This window comes from Bos indicus, chromosome 5 (assembly GCF_029378745.1).
Source record: "Bos indicus isolate NIAB-ARS_2022 breed Sahiwal x Tharparkar chromosome 5, NIAB-ARS_B.indTharparkar_mat_pri_1.0, whole genome shotgun sequence".
NCBI lineage: Eukaryota > Metazoa > Chordata > Mammalia > Artiodactyla > Bovidae > Bos > Bos indicus.
The window spans coordinates 30,624,821-30,646,669 of NC_091764.1; the positions used below are offsets into that span (position 1 = coordinate 30,624,821).

A 21,849-nucleotide genomic window follows, 5' to 3' on the forward strand; every position below is an offset into this window, starting at 1 on the left:
ATAGACATTACCATATGTAAAACAGCCAGTGGGAATTTGCTGTGTGATGCAGGCAGCTGAGACCCAGTGCTCTGTGACAACCTAGAGGGTAGCATGGGGTGGGAGGGTCAAGAGGGAGGGGACACATGTATACCTACGGCTGATTCATGGTGATGTATGGCAGAAACCAACACAATACTGCAAAGCAATTTTCCTCCAATTAAAAATAAAAACTAAAGAAAATCGGAGGTTTTTTTTTTAAAAAAAAAGGCAAAAAAAAACCCCCCAGAAATTAAAAACAAAAGGCTGTATGTTTACTAAAACTCCACTTCAGACCTAGATTCAGCTCTGATGTGCAAATATAACTTTTATTGACAATATAGGGCCCAGTGGGCAGCTCCACTGAACACAAATAAATAAGACAGTCCTAAGATGAAACTGCAACAGACATGCTAATACTCGTCACCCTCATCATCTCCCTCTGCACTGTCGGCTCCAACCTCCTCATAATCCTTCTCAAGGGCAGCCATGTCCTCACGGGCCTCAGAAAACTCTCCTTCCTCCATGCCCTCACCCACGTACCAGTGAACAAAGGCACGCTTGGCATACATCAGGTCAAACTTGTGGTCCAGGCGCGCCCAGGCCTCAGCGATGGCTGTGGTGTTGCTCAGCATGCACACAGCTCGCTCTACTTTGGCCAGGTCGCCACCAGGTACCACAGTGGGAGGCTGGTAGTTAATGCCAACCTTGAAGCCAGTGGGGCACCAGTCCACAAACTGGATGGTACGCTTGGTCTTGATGGTGGCAATGGCAGCATTGACATCTTTGGGAACCACGTCACCACGGTACAACAGGCAGCAGGCCATGTATTTCCCATGGCGAGGGTCACATTTCACCATCTGGTTGGCTGGCTCAAAGCAAGCATTGGTGATCTCTGCTACAGAAAGCTGTTCATGGTAGGCTTTCTCAGCAGAGATGACAGGGGCGTATGTGGCCAGAGGGAAGTGGATGCGGGGATAGGGCACCAGGTTGGTCTGGAACTCTGTCAGATCCACATTCAGGGCGCCATCAAACCTCAGGGAAGCAGTGATGGAGGACACTATCTGGCTCATGAGGCGGTTAAGATTCATGTAGGTTGGGCGTTCAATGTCGAGGTTTCTACGACAGATGTCATAGATGGCCTCATTGTCTACCATGAAGGCACAATCAGAGTGCTCCAGGGTGGTGTGGGTGGTGAGGATGGAGTTGTAGGGCTCAACGACAGCTGTGGAAACCTGGGGGGCTGGGTAAATGGAGAACTCCAGCTTGGACTTCTTGCCATAATCGACAGAGAGGCGTTCCATCAGCAGGGAGGTGAACCCAGAACCAGTTCCCCCACCAAAGCTGTGGAAAACCAAGAAGCCCTGAAGACCCGTGCACTGGTCAGCCTGAAAAAAGAAAAAAGTTTTAATTTTAGTCTTGGTGACAGCTGCAGTGATTTCTTTGAATCCATAATCGCACTGATCAAGATCTTCAAAATATAAACACAATCAGAAAATTTCTGAACAATATTTGCTAAGAAAGCAGACCTAAAGAGCTTTTAAGTGCTAAGTGATTCAGAGAAACTTTCACAATCAACTCTTGGGGGCTGGAGGGAGGGGATCTGTGAAAAGGCTATTTTTAATGAATTCTTTTCATTTCTGCAGGCAGAGGAATCACGAAGTCTGGAATGGATGCTGGGCACAAGTTTTGGTGACCGGGAGGCTCACCTCTGCTGCCCGTGCCATGACCACAGACCAAAGGCAACCTCTTATCAGTTGGAGAGCTACCAACAGCAGGCCTGAGGCCACACCGGCCCCATACAATGATGTCTTACAAAAATTCTGGCAGCTGCTTTCTGAATCCAAGAGCAGAGTGAAGAGCCAGTGCCCTGGTGTTAGAATAAGGCTGGCTCTGGCTCTACCAGTTCCTTGCCATGTGCCTCTGACCAAATTCATTTCTCAGTCTCAGTGTTCTCATTTATTAAATGAGGAGAACAGTAACCTGCTTCAGGTTGCTGGGAATTAAATGAGTACTGGAATAGTGCCTGGCACAGTCAGCACAGGTTAGCAGCAAGTCTCTTCATTCCGGGAAAGGGGATTCACGGTCACAAATCCATGTCCTTGTGTCACGGGGGCTTTCCACCACTTAATTGAGCTCTTCTGGCTAACAAACTGCTCCTCTGTGAAAGGATGATCTTAACCTGACAGAGTATTCTCTGGACAGTCTTCACTTTAAGGTGCTCCAAGATTTGTGGACATTCTCTACTGAGCCCTTAGTCACTTCTATCCACCCTCTGAATGAGATCAGTGTTAAGGGGCAGACTCTAGTTTACCAGTTTCCACCCATTAAGACTCTTGTGGACACAGTAATAAACACCAGGGACAAATGCAATTGTTCTGGTGGTTAATGAACTTCACTATGGAACCTCAATGACTTTCACTCGTTTATTTGTCCCTAGGGCAGGTCCCGATTTCCAAGTCAGTGCTTGTAGCTGAAGCTTCACTTGCAAACAGAGGAGCCAACCATTAGCCCAATTTTGCTGGGAAGACTATGATAAACATCTCAAAGTATGAAGCCAAGAACAATGTAAGGCCATTATTTTGAAAATAGACCTGTTGTTGCCGGGCTTAGTGTTATAGGATTTTCCTGACAAGCTATTCCACCTAGGCCTTCATTCTTGATTTTAGTTAATTAGTTACAAGTTGCCCATATGCCTAAGGAACAGAGTCATCTGATTGCCAGACTCTTAATTAAAATGATCTGAACAGCACCCTTTTCAACCTTACCGATGTGAATACAGTTACCTTAGATTTTTCTGCCTCAAGGCAAGGCTAGTCTACACTGCCCTGAGCTCTAGTAGAAACACAAGGGTACCACTTTTTGTGGTTATATCTTAATACTTTCAAAGTTCCAGTGACTTATACTTGCTTCTGTAACAAGGGAGCTCCCTTGACTCCACCTTCAGTGTTGCTGGAAGTTACCAACGCCAGCTAGTTCTAGTCGGTATTACATCAGCTTCTTTTGCTGTAACTTTCCAACATAGGGCAGCTGTCCACTTTTTATGAGTTTGACCAATTAGTTACATTCAGAGCTAGCCACCTACCCCTGAGACTAAGATGACCTAAAAAGGGATGCCTCAGCTTGGAGGCAGGAAGCTGCCTGATTAAGATGAACAAGGATGTTTAATGGGCTTAAGTGTCAGTAAAACGGTTAAGGCTTCCTGGTACTCACTTGACTTCAGGTAAACTGGCCTCACTGAGTGAGCAATTGCCCAAATCTGCCTTAGAAGACATAGGAGGAGGCCAAGCAGCACCTACTTCAGCCTCAAAAAGTTGTCCCATAGCACAGCACCGTTTGGTTTAGAAGTCAAGTTACACTGGGCAGTATAAAGTTCATTCTGGTGCGCAAAGAATGATTCCCATAGTCTGGTCTCTCAAAACTCTAAGAGAAAACGCTCATCCTATTTTAAAAAAAGTTCTTCGTTTACCAGTTTCCGAACTCGGTCCAAGACGAGGTCAATGATCTCCTTGCCAATGGTGTAGTGACCTCGGGCATAGTTATTGGCGGCATCTTCTTTGCCTGAGATAAGTTGCTCAGGGTGGAAGAGCTGGCGGTAGGTGCCAGTGCGCACCTCATCTGGAAAAGGAAAATGAAGCAGCCACCCATCATTAACAACCCACACAAGTCTGCTCCATCGCAGGGCATCAGTGGAATTCCCAGGACACACCTCCTGTCCCCGATCCCTGGGATCTCACTGGGGTTACTGAGGTCAACTCACCAATGACTGTGGGTTCCAGGTCTACAAACACTGCCCTGGGCACATGCTTGCCAGCCCCTGTCTCACTGAAGAAGGTGTTGAAGGAGTCGTCTCCTCCCCCAATAGTCTTGTCACTTGGCATCTGGCCATCGGGCTGAATGCCGTGTTCCAGGCAGTAGAGCTCCCAGCAGGCATTGCCGATCTGGACACCAGCCTGGCCAACGTGGATGGAGATGCACTCACGCTGTGGGAAGGAAGAAGGAAGTGTCAGAATGTGACCCGTCAGATGGGACATTCAGGAATGAGTCACACGGAAATGACTATTAACCTTCCAGACAAATCAGCACCTTTCTGGAGGCCATGCCTGCCCAGGCACTATTTCACAAACAACAGGCCAATTCAGAGAAAAGGTTTTGGAAAACCACAGACATGTTAATGAACAACTAGACAAGGCCAGGGACCAGACTTTCCCTTTACAGCCACATTAGATATTCATGGTCAGGTGTCTACCTTCAGAAGGACACAAGCTACTCTAGCAATAGATTTTCCCCAACTCCTGGGAAATATGCCTGCTGACTCCTTAGAGGCATGCAAAATTCCTCCTTCCAGCTCTGATTCATTCCCTGTGTGACTGTAAGTACAGCTCATTCCCATCCCTCTTTATTCTGTTCTTTAAACAGCTTCTGCCTCTCCCTTAAAACCAGCTTAAACCAGCAAACTACAGCTGTATGACTCATGGAGAAAACAGCAGATAAGCAGCAGTTACCTGGACTTTAAAAACTGTGGTCATAGGCATCCTTTTATCCCTGTGGAAGTATTTAATCTTAGGGAAAAATATTTTCCTTCACTGTCCACACACCTTGAGGGGAGAGTGGGGGAGGGTCGGCAGATGGAGATAGGGTAACAAAAGCTAGAAGTGTCACCAAGACTTCACTAATAGTTTAAGGAATCAGCTGTTTTCTAGTAAAATGTACATCTGTCTCTGGCGCTGTGGAAGAAGAGTCTATAATTGCATAAATTTAATGTTAGGCAAGCGTTTGTTTTCCTTTACTTGCTGAACAGGGTCATTTGTAAGTTACCAAACTCATTCTTGCTTGGTAAAATAAGGCAGTGAACATAGAATCTAAACCCACAGACTTAAGAGGAAAACAGGATTTTTATTGTATTTCCATCATAAATAAAATTAGCTGCTTGAGACAGAGTCTCTCAAGTATCCACATCAAATATCTCCTATTACATTTTCTCCAAATAAGAGAGTTTCAGGGTTCTGAAAGCTGCTAATAGGAATTTAAAGCCTTTGACTGTGTGGATCACAACAAACTGTGGGAAATTCTTAAGGAGATTGGAATACCAGACCACCTTACCTGTCTCTTGAGAAACCTGTATGCAGGTCAAGAAGCAACAGTTAGAAACAGACATGAAACAATGGACTGGTTCAAAACTGAGACAGGAGTACGTCAAGGCTGTGTATTACCTCCCTGCTTATTTAACTTCTATGCAGAGTACATCATGTGAAATGCTAGGCTGGATGAATCACAAGCTGGAATCAAGCGTCCCAGAACTATCAGGAACCTCATATGATACCACTCTAAAGGCAGAAAGTGAATGAGAACGAAAGAAAAGAACCTCTGGAAGAGGGTGAAAAAGGAGTGAAAAAGCTGGCATCTGGTCCCATCAGTTCATGGCAAATATATGGGGAAAATGTGGGAACAGTGACAGATTTTATTTTCTTGGGCTCCAAAATCACTGCAGACGGTGACTGCAGCCATGAAATTAAAAGATGCTTGCTTCTTAGGAGGAAAGCTATGACAAACCTTGTCAGCATATTAAAAACAGACATCATTTTGCCAACAAAGGTCCATATAGTCAAAGCTGTATTTTTCCAATAGTCATGTATGGATGTGAGAGTTGGAGTGTAAAGAAGGCTGAGCACCGAAGAATCGATGCTTCTGAACTGTGGTGCTGGAGAAGACTCTTGAGAGTCCCCTGGACTGCAAGGAGATCAAACCAGTCAATCCTAAAGGAAATCAACCCTGACTATTCATTGGAAGGACTGATGCTGAAGCTCCAATACTTTGACCACTTGAGGCAAAGAGCTGACTCATTTGAAAAGACCCTGATGTTGGGAACGATTGAAGGCAAAAGGAGAAGGGGGAGGCAGAGGGTGAGATGTTTAGATAGCATCACCAACTCAATGGACATGAGTTTGAACAAACTCCAGGGGACAGTGAAGGACCAGAAAGCCTGGCATTCTGCAGTCCGTAGGGTCACAAAGACTCGGACGTGACTTAGCAAATGAACAACAATAGGAATCTAAAGAAAATTCAACATCACCTAAGATGTCAAATGGCCTAGTCTCATAACCCCAAGACAAAACCTCCAATTGCTCATAACCTTTGACTTATGGTTCCCTCCTTCTCACCATATTCCCCATAAAGCAATTATTTTCTGCTGACCTCATCAGCAAGCTCACTATTACCTGCATCTACTTGCCCAGCTCTAAGGCTGTGGGAGAAAGGGGATTTATTTCTGGTGGACCTATGACTTTTTACCACTGCATCGTGTTTACCTTAAACTGGGCTTTGGACATTCCACAGCCCTAGAAACCACGAAAGAACCAGATATTTGCCCATGACAGTCCCAGGTCCCAAGGAGATAAAGTATCTGAGAAGACCCTACGATCGTAATGAAGCACTTCTAATGAAGCCTTTTGAGTTCAAAAACTTTTCATATTGTGCAACAGTATGGCTTAGGCTGTGGCCACTGCTTGCCCTCCACTCTCCCCTGGCCACTTGGAAAATGAAGTGAGATACCGGTGATGGTGTCACTTAGTCTAGCCTTAACAGGATAATCAGCACCTGTCCCTTGTGAAATAAGAGTCTAACCAGTGTATGTCTTCATAGGTTTGGGGCTATTGCTGATTTCCTGCCCTTTAAACACTCCCACTATTTTCTCAATTACACATTTACCAGTGTCCTTTGGTCTGGTTTAGTAAAAAAGCACTCAAGCAATTGTTAAAGTCAGACATCCTTTGATAACTGAAGTAGTCCGTAAAAAAGGTTAACTATTTATTCACTATATTCCTTTTTAAAAAGGGTATTTTGATACATTTGATACTCATGGCCTGCTTTAGGTAGACCTCCAACGGATGTTTCCTAAGATACTTGTTTCCAAAACCTCTGACAGCTAAACAGAAAATACTCAAGTTGTGTGTAATTTCATGTTTCTTTAAAAGCAAGACTACTTTGTCAGAACTAGTTTACTCTGTGACTTTATAAATAAATATCTCTTTTATGGACTTTTTAAAACCTGTAATCAGAAAGTTTCAGCTATTAAACACCCCACTACATTAACACTAGAAACACGAGAAATGCAGGGTTAAACACGGGACAGTAATTTCCTTCAAAGGAGGAGCCTGCCTTCATCCTTCAAGTGGATTGGTGCAATTTCAAGAGCTGTCCCCGCCCACCCAACCCCCGCCATCCCGGCCACAGGTGACGAAGCTGCAATTGGAAACTTTTCCCAGAGTCTGGCCACAGGTGGACTCAGCACCAAATCACAGGGCACACGACAGGGGTCGCCAGGAAACGTCTGCACCTACTATGCTGGAGCACACGGGATGCTCCAGGGGTCCTTTGCCGAAGGCTGTGGGAAGGTGAGATCACTTCAGGAAATGGGAGGCATTTGTAGCTTTCACAAGTCCTTGGGAGCCAGTGCGAAGGTTCTCCGACCTTTCTGGGGCAGTAGCGGCCCCGAACGAATCAATGAATGGCCCCTCTCTAGGATCAGGTGGCTTTTCCACTTCCACTCAAGGCAGTACCCAGGCCGCGTCTTCGAGCCCGACGAGGAGTCAGCCAGGTGAACTCGACTCTCCCAACCCGGCCACCAGAAACCAGTTTGCCCGGAGGCGTGGACGTGGCTGCACTCGCACTGGGATCCCAACGCCCCTTGGGACTCCGCACTCTGCCCCCACACCACCGCCCGGGGACCCCCACTCACCATAACGGAGACTTGTACGGTTCTGCGGGGCTGGAACAGGGGAGGGGACGGCCGCGACGATCTCCCACTGACAGACTACTAAGGAGTCCGGGGGAGAAGTAGTGAGAGGCCCGGGGCCGGGAGGGATCCTATAAACCCCTACCCGGGCCACGTGTCAGGAGGGCGGGCACCCGCCCCCGCCCCGGCCTCCGCGGCCCCGCCTCCCAGCCCTACGCCGGGTTTTACCCTCCGGGCGGAGAGAGGAGGGGCGCATGGCGCTCATTGGTGGGTTCAAAAGTTCAAACCAAACTACGGACCCAGCCAGAAGACCCAGGAAAGGGAGGAGGAATCCAGGGGCCGCAGAATGGGCCGGTGGGGTGAGGAAGAGGATGCACTGGGCGACTGGAAGGCGAAGGGAGGCGAAGGGTGGGGACGGCAGTGGGCGACACGTAAGCGAGGAGGGGCGCCAGGTAAAGGGAGGCGCGGCCCCTCTCGCTGCCCGCCCGGTCCCCGGGCTCCAGACCCCCTACCCTGCACTGGAGGGCGGCCTAGGTGGCCTTCAGCCAGTTCCAGCCGCACAGCCCCCAATCAGGACCTCCCACACGATCCGGTGCTTCCACCGCGGGTAACCCCGGCGCCCGCAGCTCTCGGAGTTGAGGGACTTCCAAGAGGGAAGACCTATGGTTCCCCATTCCGGGTCCTAATCACACAAACCTACTTGAAATCTTGAATCTCACCTTTTTTAATTGCTTTTCTTTCCTTGTTTTCCTACCTGCTTTTAAATGAACCTTTTAGTTTCTAACAGCAAACTCCTTCCGACTGGTGCAAAAGCAATTTTTCCCCCGCCTGGAATTAATTATACTAACCCCAGCTTCCCAGGTGGCCCTAGTGATAAAGAATCTGCCTGCCAGTGCAGGAGAGGCAAGATAAGCAGGTTTGATCCCTGTGTGGGGATGATCCCCTGGAGTAGGAAATGGCAACCCACTCCAGTATTCTTGCCTGGAGAATCCTATGGACAGAGGATCCTGGTGGGCTTCAGTCCTTGGGGGTCTCTTAAGTCTGACATGACTGAGCACACGTGCATATAATAGCTTTCACTTTTCAGATGCTATGCAGAGTTGTTTTTCAGACAGTGTTAATCACATGTCATCCATTCGACATATGCAGTGTCTTATCTCCGTTTTTACAGATAAACTAGGGTTTAGAGTAATTAAACTAGTTGCAGGTCACACAGCTGGAGCGAGTTAGGCCCTCAACTGCCTTGCACTGCCTTACTCTAAGTATACCACTCTTTGTTACGGAACCCAAATTCCTGTGTCCCTGGCACACTGAAGCCAAACAATCCAGAACCTAGGAGTTTGGAGCAGAGAAAGATTTATTGCAAAGGCTAAAAGCAAGAATAGATGTCAGGTGCGCAAAAGACCTAACCCTCCAATCACTTTTAGACAACTGTTATGGAAAAGGGTCATAGATTGCTTGACCAGCTCCTGGACCTTCTCATTGGTTGGTGGTGAGGTAACAGGGTGGTGTTTCCAGAATCTCAACCTTCTGGTTCCAACCAGTCTGGAGTCTGTGTGCTTGTGGTGGACTTGTAGTTACATCCTCCTTGGCGGTGGGGTCTTAGTTTTTGTGGAACAACTCAAAGATAATGCATCAGGTTGTTATCTTTATGGCTTCAGGAAGAACTAGGTGTCCTGTGAACTCTGTTGTCCTAATCAGTAACTGCTTGGGCTTGCTCTTTTTCACTCAAGAAAGGCCTGGGAGACTTTTTTCTGTTTTCTACAAATAAGATACAGGGGATATGGAGGGCCTTTTGAAATTGGGCAGGACCTGCAAGGTCCAGCTCAGTTTCACTCTGACCTTCCATACAACGATTTATTCCTCAGAAGCGTCCTTTATTTCATTTGCTTTTCTTGTTTGTAGGATATAGGCTTCATTCAGCCTCCTTGACCTTCCCTGAACTCCAAAGGGCGGATTCAAACAGTTGATTATCAGGAAAGGGAGGGGATGCAGAAATAGAAGTCAACTGGTTGTACAGCCTTGGAGCCTGGTTCCTACTCAAGCAATATGCATAACAATGTCTCTGAGTTCTGCAGAACCAGGGCCCCTAACCAGGTGGAGGATGGTAACTTCAGGTTGAGCACAAGATTCCTGGAGCACTGCCCTATTACCTCACCACTAACCAATCAGAAGAAAGTGACACATTCTGCATCTACCACATTCAAAATTCAACTCAAAATTTGCCTGCCTTTTTGGGCCCTGTTAGGCCTCCTGTGCATGCCTACGCCCACTTGTGCCAAGTTGCTTCAGTTGTGTCCAACCCTTAGCGACCTGATGGACTGTAGCCTGCTAGGCTCCTTCGTTCATGGGATTTTCCAGGCAAAAATACTGGAGTAGGTTGTCATTTCCTTCTCCAGGGGATCTTCCCGACCCAGGGATAGAACTCCGGTCTCCTGAATTGCAGGCAGATTCTTTACCCACTGAGCTATCAGGGATAGCCAATTTTGGGGCTGCACCCCCTTACACTTTCTCCATTTATCCCCATCAAACCCCCGTGGCTTCAGCCCTGGGGGCAGTTCTGAGTGCAGGCTTTCCATTTGTGCTCAAGGGCAGATGGGATGGTTGTCAGCCACAAAGCAGTGACAGACCTTGGGGTATATTTGTTCTTGCTGCAGGCTAACTTCTATTCACTCTCTCGCCAGCACAGGGGTGGGGGGATCATCACTACAAGGACAGATCCCTCTGCAAGCTCCTGCACTTTGCCCTTTCCAATTCCCCAGGCTCTGTTCTACTGGAATCTTTTTTCTCAGCTAAACTCTTCTTTCACCTCCACGCCATTGCGGCTGCTTAAAGGTTTCCAGCCACTTCCACATCTTGGCAGATTATTCACTGTAAGGCTTATGGAGGTAATTGGAGGGGCTTGCTCCTGGCCAGGGGCTGCGGGGGGTGGGGATGTGCACTGGCCCCAGGGCTTCAGGCTCTGCAGGTGCTGCCAGGCTCTCCTGAAGGCTGAGGGAGGAGGAGAACAGGCAAGCCCTGAACCCCATTCTCAGAGTCTCCAGCTTGGGACACGCAGGCTCCAAGAATGGACCTTTCAGGTGTCGTGGGGTGCTGTGCTCAGCTGAAGCTGATGATCTGTCTCTTCCTTCTCACACCTGGATGTCCTGTTCCCTCCAGAGCTCGCACTGTAGCAATTGGCAGATACCCCAGGTTGGGAAGGTCTGAGTGCAGCTGGAGTGGCCAGCCTCTCCGAGGTTCATTGTTTCAGCCCAGGACGCCCAGGCTGAGGCTGCAGAAGGGATCTAGTCCATCACTTTGAGTAGCAGTGGCTGGCTGGCTGTACTCAAGGATGGGGCAGGTTGGGCATCATCCTGAAGCATGAGACAAAGGTTGCTCTCATGATAACCCTTCCGAGCACAAAGCTGAGAGAGCTCAGGCTGGAAGCTGTGCCCCAAGACAGAATGTGCATTTGAGGGAGGGGGTTGCTGTGCCATGTGCTTTGTGGAATCTTAGTTCCCCAATCAGGGATTGGACCCGGGCCCTCAGCACTGATAAGCACCAATTCCACTAGGCCACCAGGGAACTCCCAGAACGTGCATGTTTCAAATGCTGTCCTTAAAGAGTAAGGGGGCAGAGGTTAGCAATGAGTAAGAGGTGAAAACACCAGTGGGAAAAGAAAGATGGTAGCTGAGCGCCATTGAATAAGCTCAGTCCTGGAGCAAAGGTGAACAGACCTGCACTCACCCTCACCTCCTGCCACTTGCTTGGCCTTCCCATTCAGGCCAGGACCTAAGCATCAAAAATGGCTCCTCCCTTCCGCATGACCTGGCCCTCTGATGATCGCTGTCCTCTTTCATTGCTCAGTTCAGCCTCAGAGGCCACAGCACTGGTCCCTGAGCACCAAGCTCTCGGGCCACCCGCACATTCTTCCCCCACCCTCAGCTTCTCATAGTTGCCTCCTGCCCTGCTCAAGAACCACACAGCTTCCAGCAGCTGCTCAGAAAAGCATCCAAATTAGGGAGCTCTGGTCTTCAACCTTTGTTATGTACATACTCCTTCAATTTTCCTTATTATTCCCCTACTTCACATATTCCCCATGACATACACTGGGTCAGGGACCAATATCCTAACACCCGAGACAACTGTACTTTCGTGTCTTAGCCTGCTCTACTTTCTCCAAGCAGTGACTTCTGAAAGCACCGTCCTAGTTTGCCATTGTAGATTTTGGCCAAGGATGAACAATCAGCACAGTTCCAAGCCCTTCCCATGTGATTCCAACACTTTATGAACTAAAGACTGCAGTGGTTCTGGCAGTCATCCTGGCAACTTGAGTTATGGCTCCACCATTTATTAGCTATGTTACCTAACCCCTCACTCCTCCACATGTGATCACAGCAGACCAAGAATACCCAGGAGCTTTGGGTGGGTGAGTTGAGAGAGTAGCACTGAAACATAGACATTACCATATGTAAAACAGCCAGTGGGAATTTGCTGTGTGATGCAGGCAGCTGAGACCCAGTGCTCTGTGACAACCTAGAGGGTAGCATGGGGTGGGAGAGTCAAGAAGGAGGGGACACATGTATACCTACGGCTGATTCATGGTGATGTATGGCAGAAACCAACACAATAATGAAAGCAGTTATCCTCTAACTAAAAATAAAATCAAAACACCAGAGAGCTTTAAAAAACAAAGGCAAAAAAAAAAGAAAAAAATGCACTATGTTTGTTGAAACTCCACTTCAGACTTACAGATTAAGGTCTGCTTTTTAAAATCTACAGGAGATTCACATACATTTAAAATTTCAAAAGCACTGGCCCAATGAGCCTGTTGCCTCGAAATGGCCAACCTCCTCCATCCCAAACTGGCCTTCAGTAAGTAAATATTTACTATGATACAGCGTGACCTTGGAAGTGGAAATATCACCTTTATTGATAAGACAGGGCCACAGTGTGCAGCTCCACGGAACACAAATAATACAGTCCCAAGATGAAACTGCAGCAGACATGCTAATACTCGTCACCCTCATCATCTCCCTCTGCACTGTCGGCTCCAACCTCCTCATAATCCTTCTCAAGGGCAGCCATGTCCTCACGGGCCTCAGAAAACTCTCCTTCCTCCATGCCCTCACCCACGTACCAGTGAACAAAGGCACGCTTGGCATACATCAGGTCAAACTTGTGGTCCAGGCGAGCCCAGGCCTCAGCAACAGCTGTGGTGTTGCTCAGCATGCACACAGCTCGCTGTACTTTGGCCAGGTCGCCACCAGGTACCACAGTGGGAGGCTGGTAGTTAATGCCAACCTTGAAGCCAGTGGGGCACCAGTCCACAAACTGGATGGTACGCTTGGTCTTGATGGTGGCAATGGCAGCATTGACATCTTTGGGAACCACATCACCACGGTACAACAGGCAGCAGGCCATGTATTTCCCATGGCGAGGGTCACATTTCACCATCTGGTTGGCTGGCTCAAAGCAAGCATTGGTGATCTCTGCTACAGAAAGCTGTTCATGGTAGGCTTTCTCAGCAGAGATGACAGGGGCGTATGTGGCCAGAGGGAAGTGGATGCGGGGATAGGGCACCAGGTTGGTCTGGAACTCTGTCAGATCCACATTCAGGGCGCCATCAAACCTCAGGGAAGCAGTGATGGAGGACACTATCTGGCTCATGAGGCGGTTAAGATTTGTGTAGGTTGGGCGCTCAATGTCGAGGTTTCTACGGCAGATGTCATAGATGGCCTCATTGTCTACCATGAAGGCACAATCAGAGTGCTCCAGGGTGGTGTGGGTGGTGAGGATGGAGTTGTAGGGCTCAACGACAGCTGTGGAAACCTGGGGGGCTGGGTAAATGGAGAACTCCAGCTTGGACTTCTTGCCATAATCGACAGAGAGGCGTTCCATCAGCAGGGAGGTGAACCCAGAACCAGTTCCCCCACCAAAGCTGTGGAAAACCAAGAAGCCCTGAAGACCCGTGCACTGGTCAGCCTGAAAAAAGAAAAAAGTTTTAATTTTAGCCTTGGTGACAGCTGCAGTGATTTCTTTGAATCCATAATCGCACTGATCAAGATCTTCAAAATATAAACACAATCAGAAAATTTCTGAACAATATTTGCTAAGAAAGCAGACCTAAAGAGCTTTTAAGTGCTAAGTGATTCAGAGAAACTTTCACAATCAACTCTTGGGGGCTGGAGGGAGGGGATCTGTGAAAAGGCTATTTTTAATGAGTTCTTTTCATTTCTGCAGGCAGAGGAATCACGAAGTCTGGAATGGATGCCGGGCACAAGTTTTGGTGACCGGGAGGCTCACCTCTGCTGCCCGTGCCATGACCACAGACCAAAGGCAACCTCTTATCAGTTGGAGAGCTACCAACAGCAGGCCTGAGGCCACACCGGCCCCATACAATGATGTCTTACAAAAATTCTGGCAGCTGCTTTCTGAATCCAAGAGCAGAGTGAAGAGCCAGTGCCCTGGTGTTAGAATAAGGCTGGCTCTGGCTCTACCAGTTCCTTGCCATGTGCCTCTGACCAAATTCATTTCTCAGTCTCAGTGTTCTCATTTATTAAATGAGGAGAACAGTAACCTGCTTCAGGTTGCTGGGAATTAAATGAGTACTGGAATAGTGCCTGGCACAGTCAGCACAGGTTAGCAGCAAGTCTCTTCATTCCGGGAAAGGGGATTCACGGTCACAAATCCATGTCCTTGTGTCACGGGGGCTTTCCACCACTTAATTGAGCTCTTCTGGCTAACAAACTGCTCCTCTGTGAAAGGATAATCTTAACCTGACAGAGTATTCTCTGGACAGTCTTCACTTTAAGGTGCTCCAAGATTTGTGGACATTCTCTACTGAGCCCTTAGTCACTTCTATCCACCCTCTGAATGAGATCAATGTAAGGGGCAGACTCTAGTTTACCAGTTTCCACCCATTAAGACTCTTGTGGACACAGTAATAAACACCAGGGACAAATGCAATTGTTCTGGTGGTTAATGAACTTCACTATGGACCCTCAATGACTTCACTCGTTTATTTGTCCCTAGGGCAGGTCCCGATTTCCAAGTCAGTGCTTGTAGCTGAAGCTTCACTTGCAAACAGAGGAGCCAACCATTAGCCCAATTTTGCTGGGAAGACTATGATAAACATCTCAAAGTATGAAGCCAAGAACAATGTAAGGCCATTATTTTGAAAATAGACCTGTTGTTGCCGGGCTTAGTGTTATAGGATTTTCCTGACAAGCTATTCCACCTAGGCCTTCATTCTTGATTTTAGTTAATTAGTTACAAGTTGCCCATATGCCTAAGGAACAGAGTCATCTGATTGCCAGACTCTTAATTAAAATGATCTGAACAGCACCCTTTTCAACCTTACCGATGTGAATACAGTTACCTTAGATTTTTCTGCCTCAAGGCAAGGCTAGTCTACACTGCCCTGAGCTCTAGTAGAAAAACAAGGGTACCACTTTTTGTGGTTATATCTTAATACTTTCAAAGTTCCAGTGACTTATACTTGCTTCTGTAACAAGGGAGCTCCCTTGACTCCACTTTCAGTGTTGCTGGAAGTTTCCAACGCCAGCTAGTTCTAGTCGGTATTACATCAGCTTCTTTTGCTGTAACTTTCTGTAGCAACATAGGGCAGTTGTCTAATTTTTATGAGTTTGATCAATTAGTTACATTCAAAGCCAGCCACCTACCCCTGAGACTAAGATGACCTAAAAAGGGATGCCTCAGCTTGGAGGCAGGAAGCTGCCTGATTAAGATGAACAAGGGTGTTTAATGGGCTTAAGTGTCAGTAAAACGGTTAAGGCTTCCTGGTACTCACTTGACTTCAGGTAAACTGGCCTCACTGAGTGAGCAATTGCCCAAATCTGCCTTAGAAGACATAGGAGGAGGCCAAGCAGCACCTACTTCAGCCTCAAAAAGTTGTCCCATAGCACAGCACCGTTTGGTTTAGAAGTCAAGTTACACTGGGCAGTATAAAGCTCATTCTGGTGCGCAAAGAATGATTCCCATAGTCTGGTCTCTCAAAACTCTAAGAGAAAACGCTCATCCTATTTTAAAAAAAGTTCTTCGTTTACCAGTTTCCGAACTCGGTCCAAGACGAGGTCAATGATCTCCTTGCCAATGGTGTAGTGACCTCGGGCATAGTTATTGGCGGCATCTTCTTTGCCTGAGATAAGTTGCTCAGGGTGGAAGAGCTGGCGGTAGGTGCCAGTGCGCACCTCATCTGGAAAAGGAAAATGAAGCAGCCACCCATCATTAACAACCCACACAAGTCTGCTCCATCGCAGGGCATCAGTGGAATTCCCAGGACACACGTCCTGTCCCCGATCCCTGGGATCTCACTGGGGTTACTGAGGTCAACTCACCAATGACTGTGGGTTCCAGGTCTACAAACACTGCCCTGGGCACATGCTTGCCAGCACCCGTCTCACTGAAGAAGGTGTTGAAGGAGTCGTCTCCTCCCCCAATAGTCTTGTCACTTGGCATCTGGCCATCGGGCTGAATGCCGTGTTCCAGGCAGTAGAGTTCCCAGCAGGCATTGCCGATCTGGACACCAGCCTGGCCAACGTGGATGGAGATGCACTCACGCTGTGGGAAGGAAGAAGGGAAGTGTCAGAATGTGACCCGTCAGATGGGACATTCAGGAATGAATCACACGGAAATGACTATTAACCTTCCAGACAAATCAGCACCTTTCTGGAGGCCATGCCTGCCCAGGCACTATTTCACAAACAACAGGCCAATTCAGAGAAAAGTCTTTGGAAAACCACAGACATGTTAATGAACAACTAGACAAGGCCAGGGACCAGACTTTCCCTTTACAGCCACATTAGATATTCATGGTCAGGTGTCTACCTTCAGAAGGACACAAGCTACTCTAGCAATAGATTTTCCCCAACTCCTGGGAAATATGCCTGCTGACTCCTTAGAGGCATGCAAAATTCCTCCTTCCAGCTCTGATTCATTCCCTGTGTGACTGTAAGTACAGCTCATTCCCATCCCTCTTTATTCTGTTCTTTAAACAGCTTCTGCCTCTCCCTTAAAACCAGCTTAAACCAGCAAACTACAGCTGTATGACTCATGGAGAAAACAGCAGATAAGCAGCAGTTACCTGGACTTTAAAAACTGTGGTCATAGGCATCCTTTTATCCCTGTGGAAGTATTTAATCTTAGGGAAAAATATTTTCCTTCACTGTCCACACACCTTGAGGGGAGAGTGGGGGAGGGTCGGCAGATGGAGATAGGGTAACAAAAGCTTGAAGTGTCACCAAGACTTCACTAATAGTTTAAGAAATCAGCTGTTTTCTAGTAAAATGTACATCTGTCTCTGGCGCTGTGGAAGAAGAGTCTATAATTGCATAAATTTAATGATGTTAGGCAAGCGTTTATTTTCCTTTACTTGCTGAACAGGGTCATTTGTAAGTTACCAAACTCATTCTTGCTTGGCAAAATAAGGCAGTGAACATAGAATGTAAACCCACAGACTTAAGAGGAAAACAAAGAGGATATCTACTGTATTTCCATCATAAATCAAATTAGCTGCTTGAGACAGAGTCTCTCAAGTATCCACATCAAATATCTCCTATTACATTTTCTCCAAATAAAGAGAGTTTCAGGGTTCTGAAAGCTGCTAATAGGAATTTAAAGCCTTTGACTGTGTGGATCACAACAAACTGTGGGAAATTCTTAAGGAGACTGGAATACCAGACCACCTTACCTGTCTCTTGAGAAACCTGTATGCAGGTCAAGAAGCAACAGTTAGAAACAATGGACTGGTTCAAAACTGAGACAGGAGTATATCAAGGCTGTATATTACCTCCCTGCTTATTTAACTTCTATGCAGAGTACATCATGTGAAATGCTAGGCTGGATGAATCATAAGCTGGATCAAGCCCCCCAGGAGAACTATCAGTAACCTCAGATGATACCATAAAGAGAATGGGAACTAAAGAAAAGAACCTCTTGATGAGGGTGAAAGAGGAGTGAAAAAGCTGACATCTGGTCCCATCAGTTCATGGCAAATAGACGGGGAAAATGTGGAAACAGTGACCAATTTTATTTTCTTGGGTTCCAAAATCACTGCAGACAGTGACTGCAACGATGAAATAAGACACTTGCTTCTTAGAAGGAAAGCTATGACAAACCTAGACAGCATATTAAACAGCAGACATCATTTTGCCAACAAAGGTCCACATAGTCAAAGCTGTGATTTTTCCAATAGTCATGTATGGATGTGAGAGTTGGAGTGTAAAGAAGGCTGAGCACCAAAGAATTGACACTTTTGAATTGTGGTGCTGGAGAAGACTCTTGAGAGTCCCTTGGACTGCAAGGAGATCAAACCAGTCCATTCTAAAGGAAATTAACCCTGACTATTCATTGGAAGGACTGATGCTGAAGCTCCAATACTTTGGCAACTTGAGGCAAAGAGCTGACTCATTTGAAAAGACCCTGATGCTGGGAAGGATTGAAGGCAAAAGAAGAAGTGGGTGGCAGAGGGTGAGATGTTTAGATTGCATCACCAACTCAATGGACATGAGTTTGAACAAACTCCAGGGGACAGTGAAGGACCAGAAAGCCTGGCATTCTGCAGTCAGTAGGGTCACAAAGACTCGGACGTGACTTAGCAACTGAACAACAACAGGAATCTAAAGAAAATTCAACATCACCTAAGATGTCAAAGGGCCTAGTCTCATAACCCCAAGACAAAACCTCCAATTACTCATAACCTTTGACTTATGGTTCCCTCCTTCTCACCATACTCCCCATAAAGCAATTATCCTCTGCTGACATCAGCATGCTTACTATTAACCTGCATCTACTTGCCCAGCTCTAAGGCTGTGGGAGAAAAGGGTGTTTGTTGTGATGAACCCATGACTTTTAACCACTGCATTGTGTTTACCTTTAACTGGACTCTGGACATTCCACAGCCCTAGAAACCACTAAAGAACCAGATATTTGCCCATGACAGTCCCAGGTCCAAGGAGATAAGTATCTGAGAAGACCCTGCCATCGTAATGAAGCACTTCTAATGAAGTTTTTGAGTTAAAAAACTTTTCATATTGTGCAACAGTATGGCTTAGGCTGTGGCCACTGCTTGCCCTCCACTCTCCCCTGGCCACTTGGAAAATGAAGTGAGATACCGGTGATGGTGTCACTTAGTCTAGCCTTAACAGGATAATCAGCACCTGTCCCTTGTGAAATAAGAGTCTAACCAGTGTATGTCTTCATAGGTTTGGGGCTATTGCTGATTTCTTGCCCTTTAAACACTCCCACTATTTTCTCAATTACACATTTACCAGTGTCCTTTGGTCTGGCTTAGTAAAAAGCACTCAAGCAAGTGTTACAGTCAGACATCCTTTGATAATTGTGGTAGTCTGTAAAAAAGGTAACTATTTATTCACTACATTCCTTTTTAAAAAAAGGTATTTTGATACATTTGATACTCATGGCCTGCTTTAGATAGACCTCCAACGGATGTTTCCTAAGATACTTGTTTCCAAAACCTGTGGCAACTAAATAGAAAATACTCAAGTTGTGTGTAATTTCATGTTTCTTTAAAAGCAAGAATATTATGTCATTACTAGATTACTCTGTGACTTTATAAATAAATATCTCTTTTATGGACTTTTTAAAACCTGTAATCAGAAAGTTTCAGCTATTAAACACCCCACTACATTAACACGAGAAATGCAGGGTTAAACACGGGACAGTAATTTCCTTCAAAGGAGGAGCCTGCCTTCATCCTTCAAGTGGATTGGTGCAATTTCAAGAGCTCCCCTCGCCCACCCAACCCCCGCCATCCCGGCCACAGGTGACGAAGCTGCAATTGGAAACTTTTCCCAGAGACTGGCCACAGGTGGACTCAGCACCATTTCACAGGGCACACGACAGGGGTCGCCAGGAAACGTCTGCACCTACTATGCTGGAGCACACGGGATGCTCCAGGGGTCCTTTGCTGTGGGAAGGGGAGATCATTTCAGGAAATGGGAGGGATTTGTAGCTTTCATAAGTCCTTGGGAGCCAGTGCGAAGGTTCTCCGACCTTTCTGGGGCAGTAGCGGCCCCGAACGAATCAATGAATGGCCCCTCTCTAGGATCAGGTGGCTTTTCCACTTCCACTCAAGGCAGTACCCAGGCCGCGTCTTCGAGCCCGACGAGGAGTCAGCCAGGTGAACTCGACTCTCCCAACCCGGCCACCAGAAACCAGTTTGCCCGGAGGCGTGGACGTGGCTGCACTCGCACTGGGATCCCAACGCCCCTTGGGACTCCGCACTCTGCCCCCACACCACCGCCCGGGGACCCCCACTCACCATAACGGAGACTTGTACGGTTCTGCGGGGCTGGAACAGGGGAGGGGACGGCCGCGAAGATCTCCCACTGACAGACTACTAAGGAGTCCGGGGGAGAAGTAGTGAGAGGCCCGGGGCCGGGAGGGATCCTATAAACCCCTACCCGGGCCACGTGTCAGGAGGGCGGGCACCCGCCCCCGCCTCCGCGGCCCCGCCTCCCAGCCCTACGCCAGGTTTTACCCTCCGGGCGGAGAGAGGAGGGGCGCACGGCGCTCATTGGTGGGTTCAAAAGTTCAAACCAAACTACGGACCCAGCCAGAACCACCAGGAAAGGGAGGAGAAATCCAGGGGCCGCAGAATGGGCCGGTGGGGTGAGGAAGAGGATGCACTGGGCGACTGGAAGGCGAAGGGAGGCGAAGGGTGGGGACGGCAGTGGGCGACACGTAAGCGAGGAGGGGCGCCAGGTAAAGGGAGGCGCGGCCTCGGGGCCCTGGGGGCGCGGCTCCTCTCGCTGCCCGCCCGGTCCCCGGGCTCCAGACCCCCTACCCGGACTGGAGGGCGGCCTAGGTGGCCTTCAGCCAGTTCCAGCCGCACAGCCCCCAATCAGGACCTCCCACACGATCCGGTGCTTCCACCGCGGGTAACCCCGGCGCCCCAGCTCTCGCAGCTGAGGGACTTCCAAGAGGAAGACCTATGGTTCCCCATTCCAGGTCCTAATCACCATAAACCTACTTGAAATCTTGAATCTCATCTTTTTTGTTGCTTTTTCCCCCTTGTTTTCCTACCTCCTTTTAAATGAACGTTTTCGTTCCCAACAGCAAACTCTTTCCAATTGGTGCAAAAGCAGTTTTTCCCCCGCCTGGAATTAATTATACTGACCCCAGCTTCCCAGGTGGCCCTAGTGGTAAAGAATCTGCCTGCGAATGCAGGAGAGGCAAGATAAGCAGGTTTGATCCCTGTGTGGGGATGATCTGCTGGAGTAGGAAACGGCAACCCACTCCAGTATTCTTGCCTGGAGAATCCCATGGACAGAGGAACCTGGTGGGCTTCGGTCCTTGGCGTCTCAAAGAGTCTGACATGACTGAGCACACGTGCATATAATAGCTTTCACTTTTCAGATGCTTACTATGCAGAGTTGTTTGTTTTTCAGACAATGTTAATCACATGTCATACATTAGACAAATGCTGTGCCTTACCCCCGTTTTTACAGATAAAGAAACTAGGGTTTAGAGTAATTAAACTAGTTGCAGGTCACACAGCTGGAGCGAGTTAGGCCCTCAACTGCCTTGCACTGCCTTACTCTAAGTATACCACTCTTTGTTACGGAACCCAAGTTCCTGTGTCCCTGGCACACTGAAGCCAAACAATCCAGAACCTGGGAGTTTGGTGCAGAAAAAGATTTATTGCAAAGGCTAAAAGCAAGAATAGATGTCGGGTGCACAAAAGACCTGAACCCTCCAATCACTTTCAGGCAAGACTGCGAAATGGGTCACAGATTGCTTGACCAGCTCCTGGACCTCATTTGTTAGTGGTGAGGTAACAGGGTGGTGTTTCCAGAATCTCAACCTTCTGGTTCCAACCAGTCTGGAGTCTGTGCTTGTGGTGGACTTGTATTTACCGCCTCCTGGGTGCCTGTCTTTAGTTTTTGTAGAATAACTCAAAGATAATGCATCAGATTGTTATCTTTATGGCTTCAGGAAGAACTAGGTGTCCTGTAACTCTGTTGCCCTATTAGTAACTGCTTGCGCTTGCTCTTTGGCACTCAAGAAAGGCCTGGAGACTTTTTTCTGTTTTCTACTAATAAAGTAGAAATAAAGTCCATTTGCGACCCAAT

General features: G+C 47.7%; 2 protein-coding genes and 1 long non-coding RNA gene across 4 annotated transcripts in view; 1 reads left to right on the plus strand and 2 right to left on the minus strand.

The window, feature by feature from the left end:
- Positions 1-320: 320 nt before the first annotated feature.
- Positions 321-7,901, minus strand: LOC109559139 (tubulin alpha-1C chain). Its single transcript, XM_019960659.2, has 4 exons — positions 7,757-7,901; positions 3,779-4,001; positions 3,488-3,636; positions 321-1,406 (listed from the first exon to the last, which is right to left on the minus strand). The coding sequence occupies exons 1-4, from the start codon at positions 7,757-7,759 to the stop codon at positions 432-434; spliced, it is 1,350 nt and encodes a 449-aa protein (XP_019816218.1). The 5' UTR covers positions 7,760-7,901; the 3' UTR covers positions 321-431.
- Positions 7,241-14,701, plus strand: LOC139183096 (uncharacterized). The gene is made up of 2 exons (XR_011566570.1): positions 7,241-7,412; positions 13,976-14,701. It is a non-coding gene; the product is annotated as an uncharacterized lncRNA (long non-coding RNA).
- LOC109559140 (tubulin alpha-1C chain) overlaps positions 12,636-21,849 on the minus strand; it is a 43,579-nt gene continuing 34,365 nt past the window's right edge. The window contains exons 1-4 of one of the 2 annotated variants that reach the window (XM_019960660.2): positions 20,037-20,192; positions 16,093-16,315; positions 15,802-15,950; positions 12,636-13,717 (exon numbers count right to left, since the gene is read on the minus strand). In XM_019960660.2, the coding sequence (XP_019816219.2) occupies positions 12,743-13,717; positions 15,802-15,950; positions 16,093-16,315; positions 20,037-20,039 (1,350 nt within the window). In that variant the 5' untranslated portion in view covers positions 20,040-20,192 and the 3' untranslated portion in view covers positions 12,636-12,742. Of the gene's footprint in view, positions 13,718-15,801; positions 15,951-16,092; positions 16,316-20,036; positions 20,193-21,849 lie in introns of those variants that run through there. The other variant, XM_070789172.1, reaches the window with a different exon arrangement.

Bases quoted from the DNA above. Each gene is read 5' to 3' on its own strand.
- LOC109559139 (XM_019960659.2), bottom strand. The intron at 3,637-3,778 runs GTGAGTTGACCT...TTCCTTTTCCAG, and splicing joins CCTGGAACCCACAGTCATTG to ATGAGGTGCGCACTGGCACC. The intron at 1,407-3,487 runs GTAAACGAAGAA...TTCTTTTTTCAG, and splicing joins TGGACCGAGTTCGGAAACTG to GCTGACCAGTGCACGGGTCT.